The sequence below is a fragment of the Micropterus dolomieu genome, linkage group LG18, assembly GCF_021292245.1.
Source record: "Micropterus dolomieu isolate WLL.071019.BEF.003 ecotype Adirondacks linkage group LG18, ASM2129224v1, whole genome shotgun sequence".
NCBI classification, from domain to species: domain Eukaryota; kingdom Metazoa; phylum Chordata; class Actinopteri; order Centrarchiformes; family Centrarchidae; genus Micropterus; species Micropterus dolomieu.
The window spans coordinates 38,641,412-38,659,680 of NC_060167.1; the positions used below are offsets into that span (position 1 = coordinate 38,641,412).

At 42.6% G+C, this 18,269-nt stretch overlaps 1 protein-coding gene across 1 annotated transcript in view; it reads right to left on the minus strand.

The window, feature by feature from the left end:
• LOC123987112 (dihydropyridine-sensitive L-type skeletal muscle calcium channel subunit alpha-1-like) overlaps window positions 1-18,269 on the minus strand; it is a 70,760-nt gene that overhangs the window by 28,931 nt on the left and 23,560 nt on the right. Inside the window, exons 7-8 of the mRNA XM_046075725.1 lie at window positions 12,987-13,212; window positions 2,582-2,789 (exon numbers count right to left, since the gene is read on the minus strand). Coding sequence (XP_045931681.1) covers window positions 2,582-2,789; window positions 12,987-13,212 — 434 coding nt within the window. The remainder of the gene's footprint in view (window positions 1-2,581; window positions 2,790-12,986; window positions 13,213-18,269) is intronic.

Here is an 18,269-nt window from a genome sequence, read left to right on the forward strand (position 1 = left end):
CCCCCCCCCCCCCCCCCCCCCCCACACACACACACACACACGTAACAGTGGCAACTGACCTTGCTCTGTGTTTCATTACCCCATCAAAGGGATACTCCTTGTCTCACCCACCCATAATCCAGGACAGCCGAACTTTAAATAAACAAAGACTGCAGTCTCCCAAGACCCAATGCATTAACTGCTATCTGTTGTTGATATTAGTGCTGAAAATAATCTAATTAAGTTACTTTTGCAGTGTTTTTATTTTCAGCAAGATTATTGTTCACAATACTTTCTCACACAATTCCTTTAGAAATTATGATAAAGAAATGTCCTACTATACCATATTAATTATCCAGCTTGAATTTAAGGTTGAATTCCCGATTTCCTAAGGAAAGATTGTTTTGGGTTAATCTAAACTTTCCTCATGTAACCTGAGCTCCCCCAAGTGGACGAAATAAGTATTACATACCATCGTCAGAAATGTCGTTAATGTATAAATGTCACCCACTTATCCTGACCAATAATGTGACAATTGTTTCCTGTTACCAAATACTTAACTTAGAACGGTACAACCGTTTGACCATTGAGGTTTGATTGTGGAAGATATTTGATTATAATACGCGCAAATAGATTTTTTTTTAGACATTTAAAGAAAGGCAGCCCCTCGGGAACAAAGGACTGCCCTCTGGGGAACCACGCCCCAGACAACAAAAGCACGACATGCGATGTCACTCTCTCTCTCTCTGCTCTGCTCTTCCCCTCGTGCCCTGGTCTTCCGCTCTGCTCTCTGGACGCTTTGGCACACGTCCAGCGTGCCTCTCCAGGCAACGCCCTAAGAGTTCGACCAGCGCAACAGGCCTTTGTTCGCTTGAAGCTACACACGCGAAGTGCCGCGACATTGATCTGCCCCTCAGTTTGTTATATTTTTTTCTTTCTTTTGTTTGGTTAAAGTTATCAGTCCGTTAAGTTACACTGCACTAATTCAGGAACGACCAAGTTCCCTTTTAAGCTTGTTCGTCGAGCCAACTTCACCGAGGTCAGACCAAGCCACGTGGTCTCACCAGCGGCAACGAAGGAAACCTCAAAACAGCCGATTTGCCAGACGGAGGACAGCGTTTTCTTCAGACACGGAGAACCCCGGAGAATCCCTAGCAAAAAGCCAGGATTTGGCAGCTAGCGTGGGACCCGTGCAACAGGCCAAAGCAGGCCGTCGACAAGCCGTAAGACCTAACAAACATTCTGTGGTCAGGGATGTCCCGTATATTAATATTTCCTTTTAACTCCTAAACTCATAGCTTACTTTCATTAGTTCTCCTCTGCCGTATGAGTCAAATGCTTCCCACAACCTCCATTTCTCATTGTTCAGCCATTGTTTATTTTCCCTGCCAAGAGAATTGACCCTTTAGATATGAGACTGACTGATTGATTTAAGATAATTTAGCGATTATTAACTAACTGATCACTAGTAATAATTGTATAATTATTAAAAGCTACCTAGAGGTCCGGAGACTCTAGGATTATAACAACTCCGGTGGTTCCCCCGAAACGAGTAATATTTTTTTGATTTTATGAATATTAAAATTCATAATTTGGCATTAATTCTCATAAATTTATTAAAATTCATAACTAATTTAGCCATGTTACATTACGTTACATTTTCTGGCGGATCCAGATCAGATGTTAGCTGTAAACACACCACAGGGATAACGCTAACGTTGCTATGTGGCTGTTTTTTAATGTTTTAATTACTGGGTCCGTTTGTTTTGGATTGGAGACGACCTCTGAGGTAATTCAGCTCCCGGTAGAACCCTGCCAGGGCTATAAAAACTATTGAACAACATCGCTGCGCTGTAATAACCCATGCTTTATTAAATGTCATATAATAAACCAAATAGATATATAATGTTAGACCAGTGACTGTTACCTGACAACCTCTCATTCTCCGGCGCTGGCAGTAACTCAGCGTGCTCAATGAATGAAAGCCTGAGGAGGAGCCAAGTGAGTGATGAACGATTAGTTCGTTCCTGCTCTACAGTAGCCGAGATGTCACGTGACAAATGAAAGACTCAATACCAGAGACCCAGTTATGAGTTGTGAACTAATCAATACTGTTTCCTGTGCTGAGCCCATGCAGCTGCCGTCTGACGAGTGAACGTAAGAGGCCAAGACTATTCACGCATGCGTGAAAATTAACGGATTACTCCCTCAAACTACTTGTTCCGCCTGAGTCATATACAAGATTAGGTCAAATAAACGAAACGTTCTTTGAACGACACAACACTACTATGGAGGGGTGAAAATGTAGGAACTGTAACAATTCAGTTGTATAATTGCAAGATTAATGAATTTACTCTGACACAGAATACAACAGTTGATTGATTGAGGGTTCTACCATTAGCAGCTGGGGCAACAAAATTCTAATCTTTATCAATGAACCAGATTTTCTTAAAAAGCAGTACCTAATCTGTATTCCTGATAATTCGACCAGGACAGTTTGGGGCCCATTCAAACTGCCTCAGAGGTGCTCCAAATAGCCCACAGTCAACTCACACATTATGGTTACTTTGAACAGTGGATGCCAGAAAAGCCCCTTTTGTACCTGGAACACTGTGATGAGGGCCTGCGGGAAGCTGTCAAAGGTGCTGCGCGGTTTGGGTTGGTTTGGGAAGTTGAACTTCCCTCCAAACACCTGCATACCCAGCAGGGAGAAGATGACAATGAAAAGGAAGAGCAGCAGCAGCAAGCAGGCAATGGAACGGACCGAGTTTAAGAGGGAAACCACCAGATTGCTGAGAGATGTCCAGTACCTAGGAAACACAACATCAGTTGAGAAAATCATCAGTTATTGCACCAGATGTGTTCAATCATAAAATGTGGCTCCACCAGAGGATTTCTAACTTATAACGGAATTTATATTTCTTTTGAAATGGCATAGTTTGTCCAGCAGAGAGCACTGAACGGTCAAATGTTCTTCTCACAACATACACCATATTGCCAAAGGTTTGACACCCCTCTGAATCATGACCAAATCCATGACAACCCAGAGTTGAGACCAGGAGGCAGAGTCGCAGTCTAACACACTTGTCTGCCCTTCTTTTTCAGCAGTTACCCACCCAAAACCCTACGCAGAGTCGCAGTCTAACACACTTCTCTGCTCCTCCATTTCAGGAGTTACTTAGTGAAAATCCTATAGTGACGGTGTCTGCCCCCCCCGACCATCGAAATTATTTAAAAAGGTAAACAGAAGAGGAGCTGTGCATAAAAACCTCATAAAAATTAAAACCACAAGAGCAATAGTGCAAACGAATAGGAGAGTTAAATGTGGACTCTTAAACATCAGTACTAGGGTGTCAAGCAGGAACATAGGAGCAGCAGGTGACTCGCAACCACAGATCCAACTCCACAGCTCCAGAGCCAGAAACACCTGCAGGAAGTAATAAGGAGGAGAGAGGAGAAGGACGAGAAAGCACAAGACTACGGGAAAGGGAAGAAGTCGAGTTAGTAACATGCATTAATGGGATGAGGTTGCATACAGAGGGAGAGAAAGAAGAGGAGAGAGGAGCTCAGTGCATCATGGGAAGTCCCACGGCAGTCTAGGCCTATAGCAGCATAACTAAGGGATGGTTCAGGACTCACCTGATCACCACCTTATCAAAGAGAAAAGTCTTAAGCCTAGTCTTAAATGTGGAGATGGTGTCTGCCTCCTGAACCCAAACTGGCACCTGGTTCCACATGAGAGGATCTTGATAGCTGAAAGCTCTGGCTCCCGTTCTACTTTTGGAGACTCTAGGAACCACAAGTAACCCTGCGTTCTGGGAGCACAGTGCTCTGGTGGGGTAGTAAGGTACTATGAGCTCTTTAAGATAGTGCCTGACCATTAAGAGCTTTGTATGTGAGAAGATCTGTGAAGAGGACGTGAGCCACCTCTTCCAAAGGCAGAAGATCAGGAAGGCTCCTGGACCTGACGGTGTCTCACCATTGTGCCTGAAAATCTGTGCGGACCAGCTGGCCCCCATCTTCACTCAGATCTTCAACAAATCACTGGAGCTGTGTGAAGTTCCCTCCTGCTTCAAACGCTCCGGTCCCAAAAAACCCCTCCATCTCTGGACTAAATGACTACAGGCCTGTCGCCCTGACATCTGTAGTCATGAAGTCCATTGAAAGACTGGTGTTGGTCCACCTGAAGGACATTACAGGCCCCTTGCTGGACCCCCTGCAGTTTGCCTACAGGGCTAACAGGTCAGTGGATGATGCTGTCCACTTGGGTCTGTATCACATCCTGCAACACCTCGATTCTCCAGGGACATATGCTAGGATCCTATTCGTGGACTTCAGCTCGGCGTTCAACACCATCATCCCGGACATCCTCAGCACCAAACTCACCCAGCTCACTGTGCCAGCCTCCACCTGTCAGTGGATCACAGACTTCCTGACTGACAGGAGTCAGCAGGTGAGGCTGGGGAACATCACATCCAGCACCCGGACTATCAGCACTGGCGGCCCCCAGGGGTGTGTGCTCTCCCCACTGCTCTTCTCCCTCTACACCAACGACTGCACCTCAGGGGACCCATCTGTCAAACTCCTGAAGTTCGCTGACGGCACAACGGTCATCGGCCTCATCCGGGACGGTGACAAGTCGGCCTACAGACGGGAGGTTGATCAGCTGGCTCTCTGGTGCGGTCAGAACAACCTGGAGCTTAACACGCTCAAAACTGTGGAGATGACCGTGGACTTCAGGAGGAGCCCCCCCACTCTGCCCCCCATCACCATACGCAACAGCCCTGTGTCTGCTGTGGAATCCTTCAGGTTTCTGGGATCCACTATATCCCAGGACCTGAAGTGGGAGCCCAACACTGACACCATTATCAAGAAGGCCCAGCAGAGGATGCACTTCCTGCGTCAGCTCAGGAAGCTCAACCTGCCTAAGGAGCTGCTGATCCAGTTCTACACAGCCATCATCCAGTCTGTTCTCTGCACCTCCATCACTGTCTGGTTCGGATCTGCCACGGCTGTGGCTCAGGAGGTAGAGCGGGTTGGCCGTTAATCGGAAGGTCGCCGGTTCAATCCCTGGCTCCCCCCTGGTTGCATGTCGAAGTGTCCTTGGGCAAGATACTGAACCTGAATTGCCCCAGTGTATGAGTGAGTGTGAATGTTAGTTTCCGTTTGAGCACTTAGGCTCAGTGTATGAATGTGTGGATGTAGTGTAAAAGCGCTTTGAGTGGGCGAAAGGCGCTATACAAGTACGGAGCATTTCCATTTCCAAAAAGGACAGGAGCAGACTACAACGGACAGTCAGGACTGCAGAAAAAATAATCCGTGCCAACCTGCCCTCCACACAGGATACATTTCCAGAGCAGGAAACACTGCAGATCCATCTCACCCCGGACACAACTTGTTCCAGCTCCTCCCCGCTACAGAGCACTGTACGCCAAAACCAACAGACTCACGAACAGTTTCTTCCCACAAGCCATCACTCTGATGAACAGAGTGAACTGATTTCTGACTTACATTGTCAGGAAAGATTCCTGTGCAATAACCCAGTAACTCTGTCTCTAATCAGCACCTGTTTACTGGTTTCCATTTATTATTTATTTATTCACCATTCTCTATTTCAGTGCTGTTCATACTATGTTCATACTGTGTCATATTGTATATACTGTATACCAATACACCTACCTCAGGTCATGAGGTCATAGGTCTTATTTATTTTTTCCAGCATCCTTTGCACTATGCTCCATCACCATGTGTACATGTGTACATGTATATCATATCCACCTTCAACATGTACATAATGAGAATAGTTTACTCTTGAATCCTTTGCACTCTGATTACTGCACTATTTGTCAATATGTCTTTATTGTTTTGTTCATAGTGTGTATATTAGTGTTGTCTATTCTGTAGTTTGTGTCTGATTTTATTATTATTATATTATTATTTTATTATTGTATAAGTAAGCACATCGTGAGCAATGTACAATCCTGAGTCAAATTCCTCGTATGTGTACACATACGTGGCAAAACTGATTCTGATTCTGAATAAGGATTTTAAATTCTATTCTGGATTTTACTGGAAGCCAATGCAGAGAAAAGAAATATAAGACAAAAGAAATATGATCTCTTTTCCTGGTTCCTGTCAGAACACGTGCTTGATCGATAGATATAACTGAGTATCGTGCATAACAATGAAAGTTTATGGAGTGTTTCCTGATAATATTGCCTAAAGGAAGAATATATAAAGTGAAGAGGACTGGTCCGAGCACAGATCCTTGAGGAACTCCATGACTAACTTTGGCATGCATGGAGGACTCATCGTTAACATGTACAAACTGAAATCGATCTGATAAATAGGACTTAAACCAGCTTAGAGCGGTTCCTTTAATGCCAATGAAATGTTCCAGTCTCTGCAATAGGATCTGATGGTCAATGGTATCAAATGCAGCACTAAGATCTAATAAAACCAGTACAGAGACAAGTCCTTTGTCTGATGCAATAAGGAGGTCGTTAGTAGTTTTCACCAGTGCTGTCTCTGTGCTATGATGAGCTCTAAATCCTGACTCAAAATCCTCAAATAAACTATTGCTCTGTAGAAAGTCACACAGCTGCTTGGCGACTGCTTTCTCAAGGATCTTAGAGAGAAATGGAAGGTTAGATATAGGTCTATAGTTGGCTATAAAAAAAAATATCAGAAGAGGTTTAATTACAGCTACTTTAAACATAACCTGTTAATAAAGACAGATTGATCATATCTAGTATAGAAGTGCTGACTAAGGGTAAAACTTCTTTAAGCAGCCTAGTTGGGATGGGGTCTAAGAGGCAGGTTGATGGTTTAGATGAAGAAATTATTGAAGTTAGTTGGTAAACATTGAGGGAAGCAAAGCAGTCTAAACATATATCTCGTTCTTCAGCCGTTTCTAAGGTTTCTGAGTTTAGAGATAAGTCGGTGCCAGTTGAGGGTAAGTCTGGGTGAATTTTGTCTCTAATAGTTAGAATTTTAGGATTAAAGAAGCTCATGAAGTCGTTACTACTGAGAGCTTTGGCTCAATAGAGCCGTGACTCTGTCAGCCTGGCTACAGTGCTGAAAAGAAACCTGGGGTTGTTCCAATTTTCCTCTGTTAATAACAAAGTATTATGCTGATCTAGCATTACGGCGGGCCTTCCCGTTTTAAGACTATCTTGCCAAATTAAACGAGAATTTTCCAGTTTGGTGGAATGCCAATTCCTCTCAAGTTTCCACGATATTTGCTTTACTTTGCAAGTTTCAGTGTTATACCATGGAGCTAACAGTCTTTGTTTTATCATTTTCTTTTTTAGAGGGGCAACAGAGTCAAGTGTCATTCACAGCGAGCCTGCTGCACTATCAACAAGATGATTTGGGAGGGACTGAAATTAGCATAGGAGTTACTTTGACTTGATAATGAATAAAAGCTTATGGAATCACATCCTTGAATTTAGCTACAGCACTATCATCTTGTATGGAAATCTTTGCCTAATGGCGTGTAGTTCAGCAATACAAATTCAGAAGTTATCAAATAGTGGCCAGATAAAAAGGGGTTCTGTGGGAACACTATTAAATGTTCAATTTCAATACCATACAGCAGAACAAGGTCGAGGGTGTGGTTAAAACAGTGAGTCGGTTCATGAACACTCTGAAAGAAGCCAATCGAATCTAAATTCTCAGTGTCCACATGAATATTAAAATTCCCTACAATAATAACTTTGTCCGTTTTAAAGACTAAAGTTGACAAAAACTCTGCAAATTCAGATAAGTTTACGGACCAGGTGCTTGGTACACTATAACAAATAGAAGTGGTTGCATTGATTTCCAACTTGGGTGTGAAAGACTAAGAACAAGGCTTTCAAATGAGTTATAATTTAGTTTATGTTTAGAGCTGATTAGTAGGGTAGAGTCAAAGATAGCTGCAACTCCACCTCCTTGGCCTGTGCCTCGAGGAATGAAAAAAATTATTGGTGACACCTGAAAAATGTCGTTCAATTCGGCCAAAAGTTGGCGGTATAATCGAAGCTCAAATACCATCAGAAAATCCCATTCATTTGAATGGGATTTAAACCAACAAACATTTTGCCTCATAACTACACCCCACTACATCGTACATTCAAAAAACCTATGTTTTCATGTTTGCGGGATACTGCCAAACTTCCTGTGTCATGGTGAAGAGTTGATATTTGGCACCACGCCACGGACACGCCCATCGACGAAAACTCACAGGTAGCACAACTTTTCATCGGCAATGCCTTTAGAAGGCACAGCAGAAATTTTAAATCGATTGGACTAAATCCCTAGGAGGAGTTCATTAAAGTATGGAGTGTGTAAATCATCCAAAATTTGACGTAAAATTCAAAATGGCCGACTTCCTGTTGGGTTTAGGCTATGGCTCCAAGAGACTTTTTTGTGCGTCTGGACAAGATACACGTACCACAGAAAATCCGTACACGCAGGTGAAACGCGCTGCGGGGGCTGCTTTGTTAAAGGTCACTTCCTGTTGCCAGCAGGTGGCGCTATGACTGTGGGTGAATGTCGGCATGTACATGTGTTCAGGGCGGGACTCTAATCCTACATTGGTGCAGACGAGACCAGCTTCCTGTTGGCGATTCATCGATTTTGGACATCACGCCCATTGACGAAAACTCACAGATAGCACAACTTTTTATTGTCAATGCCTGTAGAAGGCACAGCAGAAATTTGAAGTTGATCAGATTAATTCTGGAGGAGTTAGTTAAAGTACGCACCCTGTAAACGGTGAAAAATCGGTTAAAATCGCACTTTCAATTCAAAATGGCTGACTTCCTGTTGAGTTTAGGGTATGGGTTCTTGAGGCTTTTTTGTGTGTCTTGATATAATACATGTCACCAGAAAATTACGTAATTTTTCACCACTTCTGACATGTGGGCAAAGTTTGGTGAGTTTTCGAGTATGTTTAGGCCCCCAAAATTGATCATATTTTGCAGAAAAAAACAAAAAACAAAACAAAATCCCTTCACTTTCAATAGGGACCTCACACGGTTCGTGCTCGGGCCCTAATAATATGCGGCGCACAAACAGAACCATGATTGAAGATAATAAATACAAATGGAGAAATCCGTTTATGTTGTACAGTTTAATCAGGAATCATATTAATTAATACTTGCATGCAGTGCAATTTATTCTCATAAATAAGGTGAAGAGGAGGACAAATTTTTTCAATCCATCGGTCGAGCAAATATGAGTGCATAGTTTACCCTATTATTATCACGTTTGTTGCCTTATTGAGCCAAACGCTGTGTGCCAGCATGTGAATGTGATATGCTGCTTATAAAAACACATTATGGAAAAATAACACTATTTTATTGTCATTTACAACAAGTCATATTTCTTCGGCCACCTCGTTAAGTGAGTGGACTGTTTGTGCAGCCTAAATAAATGTTTTACGAGGAATGCATTTGGTTACTATCTTTTCAAATGGGGGAATCCAAATTAGTAACTGGGTCATCCCGTCTTGTGTGTGTGTCCCCCCCTCCAGCCAGTGATGTCACTACTCAAGAGGGATGCCCCTTCCTGCAGATAGGTTCCACACAACTCCTCCTAGTCTGTGGCATGTGATTCTTTTACCTGTAGGTAGCGCTAAAGGATTTTAAATTGCTGACGGAGCAGTACTTTGCAGCAGCATTGGTAGCAGTCACAGCTGACAACTCTCACACGCATTTGCTTTAGTGAACGTCATCGCACAAAGGTCATCGCACAAAGGCGTGTCCTATACCATACCAATAGGCAATATCCCCGAAACACGTAGACATAAGGTTTATGAATGTGCGATATAGTGGCGGGTAGTTATGAGGCAAAATGTACCTTGGTTCAAAATCCCATCCAAATGAATGGGATTTTCCCACGGTATTTGAGGTTCGATTATAGCGTCACCTTTAGGTCGAGTTGCACCAAAGTTTTCAGGTGTCAGGGGCCCATGGGGAAAAACTGACCCAAGGTTGGTATCAATCGGAATTGTGGTTATGGAGAAACAAATATTTCAGGTTAAATAACGCCACGTAGGGACTATTTGCACTAAATTTTGTACAGCCACTCAACAAGCCATAAAAAAGCTTAAAGCTGCAGCTGCGTCGAGTTGTGAGGTGGCCGTGTAGCAGATTCTGTTACTCTGTTGGTGTGAATTTGCCACACGCTTCGGACTTCGGACGCAGCACAAAGGTGTTCATGATCACTTCCTGTGTCCCCTTTGTAGCGCCACATAGAACTTACATTACAACTATAACTGAATATTGGCATGTAGATCATAGGCGGAGCGGGGGGTGGCTAATTGGGTTTAAGCCCTGAATGTTTTGTCAAAAGCCCCGGATCTTTTAGGTTTTTAAACTAAGTTCAACTTTGCTTCATTTCCCCTCCGTCTTTCTAACTGAAGCGGCAAAGCAACAGAGCAAAAGCTCTTTTACTGTGGTGGCGGTAACGCATCTTTCAGCTGGTTTGTCAACCGCTAATAAACACTAAAGAAGAAGAAAAATAGAACTCTTCTTCTTTGTTGTCGTGATAGGTGGCTGTTGTCTATTCACTGGCGCCCCCTCAGTGAGTGAGCTTGTTAGCTAGCTAACGAGCTGATGTTATGGATAAAGTTTTTTACTCGGAGAGATAAACTGCACTGGCCATTCACAGAGAGAAGCAGCGTCAGACAGTGAACCCACGGACAAGTGTTTCAGGTTTGTGAGTCTGCAGCTGTAACACTTGAGTTTAAGTGACTATTGCTGGCTAGTTAGATGTTATTAGGTGATATTATCTCGCCATTAGAGATGTTCGGCTGATTCCGAGGATTCCGAGGCTTGTTTCCCTCCTGTGAACCACACAGTTTAACTATATTGTGCCTGAGCTTGTATAAAATGATCATCTCAGGGCGTTTTACAGCTAATCTCAGGACATTAGTGGGATAAGAAGCAAGAATAATTGAGAAATATGGCGATAAAGATTAGAAAGACATGAGAGAGTGGGATTAAGTATGTGGACATTACCTCCTGATGACAAATATACCAAGTAGCCTATCTCTCAGTCTGGTTCTTGTGCTCACAATTAACTTTTCCACCATATTCAAAAAAAATTTGAGATTTGAGATGTTCTGTTCGAATGTAACAAAAGTAATATGCTAATTTCGTGAATATCACTGTCCAATCACATCACAAATCTCATATCAACCGTCAGGTTAGGGTTAACCCCTCTCCTAACCCTCTTTGGCTTTCATTGCACATCTAGCCATCCATCCATCCATTGTCAACTGCTTATCCTGCATACAGGGTCGCGGGGGGCTGGAGCCAATCCCAGCTGACATCGGACGAAAGGCGGGGTACACCATGGACAGGTCGCCAGTCCATGACAGGGCGCCACATAAACAAACAACCACTCACACTCACATCCACAACTAAGGACAATTTTGGAGACTTCATTGCACACATGAGACCAAAATTATTAGTATTAGCGAGTTATCATGGTGTTTCGGCTTCAGTCTAAAAGTGCTGCTATAAGTTGTACACGCCACCAGATGTAACTGTGTTTGCTTAGCTTAAAGCCCCAAAGCTACATAATGCTTCATCCAGTCATCAATACTCGCTAGCTAATATTAGCTGATTTGACTGTATTTCAGGGACTATTTTGTCATACAGATGAGTCAGCTAGGGGACAGCAGGTGGATTAACTGCAGTTAGACATGATACATGTGCCACAGAAATTACATACATGTAGGTGAAATGTACCACGGGGGGTTGCTTCGTTAAAGGTCATTTCCTGTTGCCAGCAGGTGGCGCTATGACTACTGGTGAATGTTGGCATGTACATGTATTCAGGCGGGACGTAAACGTGCAAAATTTCGTGCAGATCTGAGCATGTACAGTCAAGTTACAACAACTTCCTGTGTCATAGCGAAGCCTGTAACTTCGCCACCGCCACGCCGTTTACTGAAAACTCAAGTTTTACAACATGGCATGGTCAATGTATTAAGGGTTTTCTGGGACAGTTTTGAAGCTGATATGGCCAACCCACTAGGAGTAGTCAGTAGTAGTAAAACGTGTCATTTCCTGTTGCCAGCAGGTGGCGCTATGACTTTGAGTTAATATTGTCATATGGATGTGTTCAGGGCATATCATATATCATATATGTCAAATTTGGTACAGATGTGAGCATGTACACTGAAGTTTTAACAACTTCCTGTTTTGTCGAATGTTTTGTCAAATCATCCACTCACCGTTTGCACAACTTGTAATCATCAAAGGGTTTAGAGAGCACATCGAAGCACATTGAAGTCGATCGGACTAATTCCCTAGGAGGAGTTTGTTAAAGTACAAAGTGTGTAAATTTTCTGGGGGCTGATCTGTAGGGGGTGCTAGCGAGCCATTTTTCCATGCCCATGCGCGAAACCCATAAAATAAGAAATTTTTGCCCAGTCTGAATTATGTGCAAAGTTTGGTGAGTTTTCGCGTATGTTTAGGCATTATAACATTGAGGTTACTTTGCAGGAGGAAAAAATTTATTTTAATTTAATAATAATTTTAATAAGGACCTCGCACAGTTCGTGCTCGGGCCCTAATGAATCCCTTCAGTTTCAATAGGGACCTCGCACGGTTCGTGCTTGGGCCCTAAAAACAAATCCCTTCAGTTTCCATAGGGACCTCACACGTTTCGTGCTCAGGCCCTATTAAAAACCAGAATGATTACTATGATTACAACACAAAAACACAGAATGGATCTACCGCTTCGCGGTTTGAACCCTAATTATTGTGTAATTTAAGCCTCATGCAGGTAGGTGTACACCATGCTTTAAGAGAGCTGAAGGATCAATTATCAAACAGCAAAACCTAAAAGAATAAGATGATAACTACCATTCAAGGGGGAAACACAACATTTTCAATAAAGATTGATGACAAAAAGTAAAGAAGCCTTTCTGAGTCTTTCTGTGGTCAGGTCAGTGATTTCTACTACAAAGTGCACATAACAGCTATGCTTAATGAAGACTATCTCACCTGGTGACTTTGAGCAGGCGAAGCAGGCGTATGCAGCGCAGCACAGAGATGCCCATGACTGACATGACGCCCATGCGGACTAGGATGAGCTCCGTAATGCCAGTGGACACCACAAAGCAGTCAAAGCGATTGAAGAGAGATATGAAGTAAGACGGCAAGCCTAGAGCATACATCTTCATGAACATCTCGAGGGCAAACATAGACAGCAGCAGCTTATTGGCATTGTCTGGAGTTGGTGGATGTGTTTGGGCCAGCAGTATGCAGAGGAAGACAAGAGACAGAAGGAGGTACAGAAAAACACAAATAGAGAGAGTTATTCAGATGTTTTAAGATTATACAAGTAATCATAAAATATGGAGTGTGCCACATGAATCATTTACATTACATATACATTTTCAGTGGTTAATTATAAGTATTTGTTTCCTGCACACTATCTTCTTTCTCTGATAGTAAAGACAAGAACTCCTAAGCCCTGAGATGATCATGGCATCGGGGTAGTTAATTTACCATTATACAACACAAGGTTGTACGACTGAATGAAAGTTTTAAGGAGCTGCAGGCTGCAGCAGCTGCATGTGAGACTGCAGAGCCCATATCTTCATAGAGGCCGGCTCCAACATACCAGAACAAGGATTAGCCAGGCACGAGCCGACAGTGTTACGAGCCGACAGAGCGCAAGAATCCGGCCAGATGAGACGAGAGGAACTGTGTTTCCTTCTAAATGTGAAAATGATATTATCATTAGAGCCTGACCGATTTATTGTTATGCAGATATTTTTGGCCAATATGAGCTAATAATAGATAATAAAGATAAATTGGTATCTGCGTTTATAACGGCCGATTTATGAGCTCCCCTGTTGTGTTGTTGAACACTGCCCACCACAAAACAAAAGAATCACATGACTGGAGTCTACCGGAGTGTGCAGAGGGCTATGTTCCTGGTAAATTGGTCATTTGTCATGTTAAATACATGACTTGAATAATAATAATAATAATAACCCTCCTCACTTCTCCTCTCCTGAAAACATTCATCACCATACTTACGAACCTCTTGTTTGTCATTGTCTCTTCCTGGCTTCCTACCAGGTTACAACAGTATGTTTAATGTTACAATAGTTGAGTGGTGAAGGGTATGGTTTTGACAGACTTGATTGTAGATTTATTTCTGAAACAGTGTGGCAGTTCTGGTGAACGGTCCTATCATTTCTCCGTAGTTCAGCACTTCTAAATATTTTTGATGGGCAATGGGCAGTTTAATTTAACAATTTTTAAATTAAATTAGTCTAATGCCATGTTTATCATAGCATAGCGCTAACATTAATGAGTAATTAAACTATAATGGTTTTAATGGATTCTAAATATGTCTGTAAGCCACAGTTGGTGTGTCGGAAATTATTAAACCACATGTAAATAAACGTGTGCTGAACAAGTAGCATGCATGGCTTCCTGCCAAACAAAGTGGTAGCTCCTCTTTCAAATGTGCAACATTAATGTGAAATCTTGTTGCAAATCGTCGTTGAGGAGAGTCACGTAGTATTATTTGTATTCAACAGCAGCATTTCCTCTGGGTCACTGTATCATAGATGGTGGTTGAAAAATTCTCTTAGCTTTGGATAGAATTAAAAGAGTACTAAAGTGGTAAAGGGATAAAGTAGATATGAATATTCTACATCAAAATAGTCATTGTCGCAGATTATGTGTATGGTAATAACTACTGCATGACAAAAATGTGTCGCAGTGGGGATCAAACCCAGGTCTCTCACACCAACAGCATGTGTTTTATTCACTGCACCCCTTAAATAGTGCCATTCCAGACTTCCACCACTCCACCATTCAATGTCACAATCATCTATTCACACACAAGGGGGGCTCAGTATTTTGTCCAAAGACAATACAACATGCTGGACCTGGCTTGGGGAAAGGCAGGGATCAAACCGATGATTTTCTGATTAGTGGGCGACCCGCTTTACCTCTAAATCTAAGCCGTCCCGTTTCGTCACAAAGCTGTGTCCGTAAAACCAAGTCGGCTGCATGCACAATCAGATTTTACAGTGAGAGTGCATGGCACACACCGCTGTCTCCCTCTCTTTAACCATTTACCAATGGTAATTAATGTCTTGGGGTAATTAGTGGTAACACTTGCTTGAAAACACCCTCATAGTCACCAAGATACCTGGATTTGCAACTCTGGGGTTATGTAACTGGTTTAGTTACAGTGTAACCTATGAGTCTATAACATCATCCAACACATTCTCATCTCAATATGTCATAACTGACGCTTTCAGACAGCGTGACAAAGCGTAAGGATTTTACGCTAAAGGTACCCGTCAGCGTCCGTATGAAACTCCCCCGTTTCCTACGTTGCAGCAACACAAGGGAGGCTAACCCTACCTGTTAGTACATCGGCCGCTAGCTAGCTAGAACTTCCGGTCTGTACGGAACGCCCCAGAGCGTCTCATAGAGACGCTTCCGGAAGCGTCTCATGGAGACGCACCCGGTGTGCACAGATCAGTCAAAAGGTAGTTCCAAATTTGTGCAGCAGAAGAAAAGCAACCATGGTCTGCAGTTGCCTTCCTCCCACGAGGTTTTAATGTTTAATGTATAAGCTCCATCTGTGCTTATAGTGCTAGGGTTACCATATTGTGACGTTCGTTCTATCTCACACAGGCTCCGCCCTCTACTTGACTCTATGGGTACAGTGGGTGGAGTCCGATGATGGTCTCCCCTAGCAGCGATAAACCAAAGTCTACCAAACTAACCTTACCACCATATCACCTTAGTGACAGGATGGTGGGCCACCTATGAGAAGGTTGCTGGACTGGTACCCCTAACACCTGGACTGCCCTTACATCTCACTGGAACGTTAGGCACATCCAGTGTATGTCCCCCCCTCTACATGAAATAGTCACATGAACCACTCTTCATGGATCCTGGGTTGCACCTGGGAGCACGGACTCTGAGAAGGAGCCCACACATCCATAGAAGCCCTGGATACCGGCTTGTCCGGACCCGCCCTACTCTGTTTCTGATTGGTTAGTAGCATGACACTCCTGATTTTACGCATGATCCATGATGATACAGAAATATAAAAATTAATGACAAAAAGCATACTGTCAATATTTTAGAGACCCTCCAAAATTTCACAAATCATGTTTTTAGGGGAGTTCATCTTTTATTCCCCCTCGCTCCCCCGTAGCTTGCATCCTGTCCTCACATCTGGGTCATTCCAGCATACTGTAGCTGTTTCTGCTAGAGTTTCCCAAAGCAGTTTTTCAGGTGTGCTATCCCAAGTACTTAGTGCAATCTTATGCAGGATGGGCAGGTACATACGGTTTCCACATATTCGGGATGCACAGAATGAAAAAAAAAACCTGCCTCCTCCATTGTATTTGCACCTTTTGTCATCCACGCAATAATTCTTAGTTAATCATACATAACAGGTGCTACAATAACACATGCAATATTTTAGAATGCACACGCACTTTTGTAGTCTTTTTGTAGTCTTTATCCGGGGTGTTAGTAAATAGGGGTGCAACAACTAATTGTTGCCAACAAATTTAATAATTAATTTGTTCATTACGTCATCGGGACGTAACGTCAGTGTCAGCTAAAACAACACAACATCAGGTCATCTGGTATTAACAACTTCATGACCTAAAACCTCCAAAGTGTGGCAGCATTTCACTCTTCTCTCAGCAAAAAGGTTTGCTAACTGCAGCATGTGCAAGCTAGCTTCACGCTAAAGCCATGTTACTTCAAGTTATGAGCTGTAATGTTTTCCATACAGTTTCCCGTGGTCAATTAATTGATTGTTAATGGTGTTGTTATCATTGGTCTTGTAAATTCGGCAAATCCAATGCATGACGTTATTTCTTTCTTTGTATAAATATAGTGTCAGTTTGTCCCGGTGTGTTGAGGTACCGGCATGTAAGCTGCTCCTTATTTCTTACCGTCTATGCCTGTTTGGTGGATTTCAGCGGAACTTTCTGTTGCTGCAGCCTTTCTAGTCTTTTTGACCACTCAAAGTGCTTTTACACTACATCTGCATTCACCATTCACACACTGAGCCTAAGTGCACAGAAACTAACATTGACACACTTGATGTACTTTTGAAAGCAGTATTCATTTTACTGTCTTGACTGTTAACCACATGCCTTGAACAACCTCAAGTTTAATTAAAAAATTGATAGCTAAGTGAGATGCATTGTGTAATTTTGCAATTTGTAATAGTCGATTATTCGTTTCAATAATCGATACAATAATCGACTATCAAAATAATCGTTAGTTGCAGCCCTGTTAGTAAATCCGGTCCATGGTGTTTTATTTGAAAATTGACTGGATTCTCTGACTTCCTGCCCGGTTCATCTGCTCTGTGCTGCTTGATGCGGCTTCCGCCAAAAATATACGGGCAGTGAAAATTGAACTTTAGCTAAAGTTGAAAAAAAAAAAAGGAAATCAAATCTTAATCGCAATATCTAGCAGAAAAATTGCAATTACATTTTACTAGTAGTCCTTAACTAGGTACTGTGCATGTGCTACTCCCAACAAAGATCAAAGAAAAGTGAGATGCTTTACTCTGTAGCTAAAACAGAGCACACAGGGTGAAAAAGGTGCTGCAGCATTGTGAAATATGGTATTTTGGAAAATTAAATCATGTAAATGTGCAGATCTGGTGGCGCGGTACTACTGCGACCCGGACTTGTGTCTCGTGCTCCAGTTAATGTTGGTTTAATTTGTGTTTTTAGTTATTTTGTCGGAAACTTTTAAAACAGAGAAATTGTGTACATGTACACTACCGTTCAAAAGTTTGGGGTCACCCAAACAATTTTGTGTTTTCCTGAAAAGTCACACTTATTCACCACCATACGTTGTGAAATGAATAGAAAATGGAGTCAAGACATTGACAAGGTTAGAAATAATGATTTGTATTTGAAATAAGATCTTTTTTACATCAAACTTTGCTTTCGTCAAAGAATCCTCCATTTGCAGCAATTACAGCATTGCAGACCTTTGGCATTCTAGCTGTTAATTTGTTGAGGTAATCTGGAGAAATTGCACCCCACGCTTCCAGAAACAGCTCCCACAAGTTGGATTGGTTGGATGGGCACTTCTTGCGTACCATACGGTCAAGCTGCTCCCACAACAGCTCAATGGGGTTCAGATCTGGTGACTGCGCTGGCCACTCCATTACCGATAGAATACCAGCTGCCTGCTTCTGCTCTAAATAGTTCTTGCACAATTTGGAGGTGTGTTTAGGGTCATTGTCCTGTTGTAGGATGAAAT